Source organism: Aulonocara sp. 'chitande type north' Nkhata Bay, linkage group LG10 (assembly GCF_057382095.1).
Source record: "Aulonocara sp. 'chitande type north' Nkhata Bay isolate Kocher_YH1m ecotype deep benthic linkage group LG10, A_spYH_male_GT1.1, whole genome shotgun sequence".
Taxonomy (NCBI): domain Eukaryota; kingdom Metazoa; phylum Chordata; class Actinopteri; order Cichliformes; family Cichlidae; genus Aulonocara; species Aulonocara sp. 'chitande type north' Nkhata Bay.
Genome location: NC_141353.1, coordinates 18,464,456 through 18,471,453, shown reverse-complemented (window position 1 = coordinate 18,471,453; position 6,998 = coordinate 18,464,456). Strand labels below are relative to the sequence as shown.

At 41.9% G+C, this 6,998-nt stretch overlaps 1 protein-coding gene across 1 annotated transcript; it reads left to right on the top strand.

Moving 5' to 3' along the window:
• Nucleotides 1–2,406: 2,406 nt before the first annotated feature.
• On the top strand, nt 2,407–6,888 carry LOC147320670 (tyrosinase-like). Its single transcript, XM_086307485.1, has 5 exons — nt 2,407–3,308; nt 3,559–3,775; nt 4,846–4,993; nt 5,092–5,273; nt 5,453–6,888. The coding sequence occupies exons 1-5, from the start codon at nt 2,487–2,489 to the stop codon at nt 5,716–5,718; spliced, it is 1,635 nt and encodes a 544-aa protein (XP_086163611.1). The 5' UTR covers nt 2,407–2,486; the 3' UTR covers nt 5,719–6,888.
• The last annotated feature ends 110 nt before the right edge of the window (nt 6,889–6,998 follow it).

The window sequence follows — 6,998 nt, the reverse complement described above, 5'->3', positions numbered from 1 at the left end:
ATCCAAGACATCCCACAACTTGTGTGTTGATCATTTTCACCTCAACAAAAAGGGCGTTTAATATGCTGTTTTTGATCATCTTCATCATCTGCATCTGAAAATAGGGGGAAACGTATAAGAACGGTGGGATTCCCTAACTTGCTTAGGGTGTCATGGTCCTGGGTCGTTGACCCAGCGTTTTGTGTTTTGTGACTATTTCCCTCTGTTCTAGTTATTCTGTGTCCTCCCCCCTTGTGTCCGGTTCGGGTTCTAGATTTCCTGTTTTACTTTGTAGGTCTGTGTCTCGTTATGCCCATTAAGTTCCAGCTGTGTCCCCTCCTGTGTGCCATTTCCTCATTACCTGGTGTGTGTATTTATAGTTGGTGTCTGCCTGTGCTCCTCGTCGGCTCGTCTGCACTCATCCGTGTATTTCTGCGTATCTCTGCATTCATCTGCGTTCCATGGTGTCCTGTCTCTGCGTCCCTCTGCCCCGCACCCCCTTTGTACGGTCTCAGGTTTGCTATTTAGTTTCTCCCAGTTTAGGTTTCCGTTTGTAAAGTACTCATACCTCGTTGCCTGTTTTTGTCACCACCACCTTTGTAAATAAAACATCACTCGTATCATCAGTTTGCTGCATCTTGGGTCCTCCTTTTCCTCCACACCACACGGCTCCCTCCGCCAGCCGTGACAGTGGGAATATAAATGTGAAAAAATAGTCACAGATTTGTTTGATTTAGTTACTTGAACGCAACACCAAGCTTTAAGAGACCACACTTTAGCTATTCACCTTAAAAAAAAACACACACACACACACACACACACACACACACACACACACACACACACACAAGCCACGACGTCAGAAGCCAAAGGAATAGATTTTGATGAGAAGATATTTTGCAAAATTCCATCTGAGCTATCAAAATCCAGAAATCAACGCTCTCATATGTGTACACAGGCAAATATAGAAGCTAACCTGTTCGCTGGTGTCCGATTTTGGTGTTTTCCTGTACATAAAGACAATTACATCATAAACTGGTAACCTAAACGTGCAAATTGGCGCATTAAAAATAACCAGATTGCAGGAAATTAAGTCTTTGATGCTCAAAATTATCCGGGGGAGGATTTCCCCGGATAATTCTGAAAGCCGTGTAAATTTGTCCACCCCCATTTAATGTCGCATCCAATGCACAAATGAAACCTATGCACACATATATCTAAGTAACTTACAAGTCACGATCACCTATTTACATCTTAGTAATTTCACCAAAATATGGGTGCATTTTCTACAATGTGTCAGTGAACTCGAAAAGAGTATCTGCTCCTGAGCTGAGGCTTATTTGTTGCCTTGGGAGACGGGCAAAAAGAAAAGGTAGGCCCAGTGAACGAGCAAGACGATATTTATGGCTACGTAACGCCCTCTGGTGGGGACTCGCTTGTCGACAAGGGTAATGTCCCAATCCCGTGAACATCACATGAAAATTTTTCCGCAAAGTGAAAAAGTTGAACTTTCCAGTGACGTTGAGATAGCAGTGGAGATAACACAACAAACATTTACCGCTTCTACTGAAAGAGCACAATAAAGCTTTCTATAATATTACCACAATAAAGCTATTGCTTATGGCAGTTATCTTATCAGCTCGTCATATGAAGTCTCCTGTGTTGTGCACAATGGATCGTGAAACCGGGTTCAGAATCATACGACCACAGATATTAAACGGTAAAAAATCCACAGGGGACTTTTTGGAGAATGCTTGGTTACACAACAGTCTACATATAAATAGCCTATACCACATACTAAAGTAGGAGGTCTGTTTTTTTTTAATCATATATGCAATGAAAATGTTCATCTTTAGTGCATAATTTGAAGTTATTGGGTTATTTAGCAGTTATTACTCACTGATTTACATTCATGTCACAAAAAGGAGAGAAAAGACAACATGAAAGCAGATAAAAATATGAAAATGTGTTTTATGTTTGCTTGTCTTTGTTCATATTTCTCCTGTGGTTTGGGTACTGTCATGGTGAGTTTCATCCCGTAATGGCAGGAAAAACTGTTCATTTTAGTATGTGAATGTGTAGATCATGAGTTTGTTTTGTTCTCACTATTAGGGCTGTGCACGCAGATAGAATCTGAAACACATAACCTGTGAAAATAAAGAAGAAAGAACACTGTTCTGATGTAAAAGTGGGCATACAGGTTTATCTTGCAGTAGACTCATCAGATAACCAAAACCAAAAAAGCCCCACAAGCCATAATTATTTCAGTTTTACATCACTAAAGTCTGCAGGCTGTAGGCTAGATACTGTTAATCCCATTCAAAGTCTTATTTTTCATGGTAGAGTGCATAACCTCCCCCACCCCCATCCCCTGAAGTGAGGTGGAGCAGCATGTGACTGCCTCTACAAAAAAAACTGGTGGGGGTATTGGGCGAGGATTTCAGCCAAGAATTCATAACATTTCTGGTTAATTTCTTGGTCTTGGTCTAACGTGAAAGATTGCTGTAATGTGGTCTCTGGAAATCATTTGTTTTCTTCTGTGTTTTGTACCCAGTTATCAACAGTTCCCCCGCTTGTGCGCAACTCAGGAAGCCCTGCGCACCAAGGAGTGCTGCCCGCCTTGGGAAGGAGACGGCTCGGCCTGCGGTGCCAGCTCGGGCCGGGGCACCTGCGAGGATGTGGTGGTCTCTGCGCACCCCGACGGGCCGCAGTACCCCTTCTCGGGATTGGACGACAGAGAGAAGTGGCCCTTGGTTTTCTACAACCGCACATGCCAGTGTACTGACAACTTTATGGGTTTTAACTGCGGGGACTGCATGTTTGGCTACTTTGGTGAGAACTGTAATGAGAGGAGAGAGTCTCTGAGGAGGAATATATTTCACCTGTCCAGGGCGGAAAGACTCAAACTCGTGTCCTACTTGAACCTGGCCAAGCAGACAATTAGCAGGGACTATGTTGTGGTGACGGGAACCTACAGGGAGATGCAAAACGGAACCAACCCGATGTTTGCCGAAGTGTCTGTGTATGACGTGTTTGTGTGGATGCATTACTACGTGTCCCGGAATGTGCTCTTAGGCGGGCCGGGGAATGTGTGGACCGATGTGGACTTTGCCCACTGGGCGCCTGCATTTCTCCCGTGGCACCGAGCATACTTGTTGCACTGGGAGCACGAGATCAGGAAGCTGACTGGAGACACGAGTTTCACCATCCCGTACTGGGACTGGAGGGATGCCCAGGGCTGTGACGTGTGCACAGACGAGCTGATGGGGGACCGGAGCACACAGGATCCCAGTCTTATCAGCCCCGGCTCGGTCTTCTCATCCTGGACGGTAAACGCGTTCACTTGCTCTCACTTAATTAAGGACGAGACAACCTTTCTTTACGCATACGGCAATTTTTTTAAACATAAAATATACAATAATCAACTATACAACAACTGCAATAATACAATACTGCTTTTGCAGTCAGCTTTTGGTCTCATACAGTCAACTCGGAGTAGGACTATTTTGAAAGTGTTCTAATTTCAAACACATTTTCTTTGCATGCTCTGTACTGTTTACTGTCTGTCTGCATCCACAGGTCCTGTGCTCCCAAGCCCAGGACTACAGTGCCAGAGGTGTGCTGTGCGATGCTACAGAAGAAGGGCCCCTGCGTCGTAACCCTGGAAACCACAATCGCAATTTAGTGGAACGACTACCAACTTCAGATGATGTGGAGTTCACGCTGAGTCTGACCAACTATGACACCGGACCAATGGACCGCAGTGCCAACATGAGCTTCAGAAACACTCTGGAAGGTCAGATAAGCCTGACCACATACACAAACCCAGACTGCAATTTACCTCTCTGCACTCCTATTTTTCACTATCACTCATATAGTCTTTGCTTTTACTGCGTTATTTTGATTCTCTGCCTGTCTCTGGGCACCTGAAATGTGTAGGCTGCCCTCGATTTCTTTGGTTATTTGCAGTTCATTTTGAGGCCTTTGAACTGATTTTTGCACATACAGTGAAAATGAAATTTGATTAAAATTAACCTCAAATTGGGGTCTCCAGTGTTAAAATTCACTCAGTAAAATGCATCACAAACCCCCCCCCCAAAAACTAGTGTTTCTTGGGTTTACTAATATATAATACCTGTGTAGGATTAAAGTACCTTCAGGATTACAGCAGTGTATTTCCACAAATTCAGCTGTCATAGAAAGAAAGGGACTAATCGATAAACATTTACAGAAATGTGACAAAATAAAGTTTATCAGGTTGTTCGGACATGATGTTCCACCCAAACTGCATCAGTAACTTTGACTGTAAAAGCATCTTGAACCCTACTAGAAGGGATGGAAAGATATTCCCTTAATGAGCGTTTATGGTGATAACATAAAGCTCTGTCTAGCAGATTCGTCCAAAATCCTCAATAGCTGTGCAGTTGTGTTGAGAGCTGTTCCCTGCAAGGGCCACACCATATGATTTACATCATTTTCATACTTGCCAAACTAGTCAGTTAGCCCACATAGATCATGGAGAGTGCATTGTCATCCTCTCTTTTAAAATGTTTCATAAAAAGTGATAACTCAGAACAGTTTATCACTGTTTTGCAGTGATCCTTCCTCTTAAGGAGACAAGTGGATAGATAAACAGATCCACTCTATCCCCTTACTAAAGGGCTTAAGGTTTAAAATTTATCCGTACATTTCCTTTGACTGGAGCTGTATAGCTATATAGCTATAGCTACATTTTCAGACTTCTGCATTGAAGTGACATGACTTATGTAAATAAAAACAGAATTTAATTTTGTGTAACATCAAAAACCCAACTACATGCTACTACAGTATGTTTGTCAAGCTGATGAGACCCTTTTCATTTTATAGGATTTGGAGACCCTCGGACGGGGTTGGGAAACAGTTCTCGTTTGGGCATGCATGCTGCTCTACACGTGTACATGAACGGATCCATGTCTTCAGTGCAGGGCTCTGCGAACGATCCCATATTTCTGCTTCATCATGCGTTTGTTGACTGGTGAGAGACAGAAACACCTTAAAAACACAGAAAACCGTACATTTGCACTCAATGCTTGAACTTAACACTGGTACTGTATTTGTTTTTGTCCCTGTTAGCCTTTATGAGCAGTGGCTCAGGAGGCACAGACCATCTCCATCCCAGTATCCGGAGTCAAATGCTCCTATAGGGCACAACAGCGAATACCACATGGCACCAATCCTACCTCTGCACAGGAACAGAGACTTCTTCATTTCCAGCAAAGACCTGGGATATGAATACACCCACCTGCTAGATGCTAGTGAGTTACCCTATGATCGCCTATGCCAGTTCCTTCTTCTTCTTATTGTTCTCGTCTCCACTCATTGAATTTTGCCCTTAGGGGCTTAGGTCATTTACTTATCTTGGTTTATTGAAACCTAAAAAGTAAACTCTACTGTTTTGCCTACTTTGACATAACCAGCTATGTCCTCTTTGCAGGTCAAAAGCTAGCAGAATCATTGCACCCTTCCCTCGACGAGTTGCGGGACGTGTGGCCGTGGCTGCTTCTTGCAGGGCTTTGTGGAGGAATTTTGACAATAGCCATAGCTGCTGCGGTCCTAACTACAAAACGATGGTACAAAGGATCATCCTGGTTGCGTGCTAGAAGCTGGAAACATGCATTTGCTCTCCCTGAAAGACAACCACTTATCCGGAGCAATGAAATAGAGGAAACCAACCAACATAACTACCAAACAACTATGTGAAGGCAAAGCCTGTCTAGCTTAGCCTTATCGATCTATGAATTTTAATATAAAAAGCACTGTGAATTTTTACTTTGAACTATATGCTAACTAAAAACAACTTCTATGATATCTGATATTTCCAATATATTTAACTGTATTACAAGTGGGAATAAAAACCTGTGCATGCAGTAACTTTCAAAAATGGATTATGGGCCATGTTAAGCTTTAAACATGTTCCTCCTACAACTGGTATCTTGTCAAACTCTACCAAGAAGATCATTTCTGACATGGTCTTTACAACGTTTATGGATTTTTTCAAGGGGCTGTTCCACAGTGACTCGTCACATTTATTCTCTAGATTTCATACAGTTTAGTTGATTACCTTGAAAATCAGGTCTGGAGTGTGTTGCATCAGCCATATATACACAAACATTTATTATGGTTTATTAAAAGCATGTCATGTGCATATATACACAACTGCAATTCAGAGTAAAGAGAAAAGTGTTTAATCAGAGCCTTTTTTTTTCTTTGTTATGTTTATGTGGGAGTTGACTGAACCACATTTTGATTAATGTTTGAATTGATTCATGTTTGTAATGTGAAAAATGTTTTTTGGAAGAGAGAGAGAAAAAGTTTTATCTGCTTAAAAGTGAAGAACCGAGACTTCAACAGCAACGGGATTAGGTTCAGATTTCTAACCTATGACGAATGCAATAGATTAAAAAAAACACAGTGACATTTGTAAAAGTCCTTGCAATTCCAAAAGTCGATGCAGTTCAAAAGCTTCTTTTGAAAGGTCACACCTACTTTTATCTAAAAAAAAAAAAAGCATTCAGCTTCCCACACTCGTTCACTCATGAAAGAGTGTGAGATTAAAACAAAACCCTGTTCTGCATATGTTATACACCCATACGCCAATTTATTAGGTACACCTATTCAGTTTCTTGGCAACGCTAATATCTAATCAGCCAGTCACATGGCAGCATATCAATGCATTTGCGGATGTAGAAATTGGTCAAGATGTCCCGTTTGAAGTTCACAGCGTGCATCAGAAATGGGTGGAAGGAAACATGAGTTTAAATCATCTGTGTGAAACAGAAATATGCTTTTGTTCTGTAGCTATGAGACTGAATGTACACTTGCTGACCACTTAAATAAGGTACATCTCTTTATTCATTTATTTTATGCATTTAGGCATTTAGACATAGCAAAGGTGACCTGCTGAAGTTCAAACCGAGCATCTGAATGGTGAAGAAAGGTGAAATAAGGATTAAATGACTTTGAATGTGTCATGGTTGATG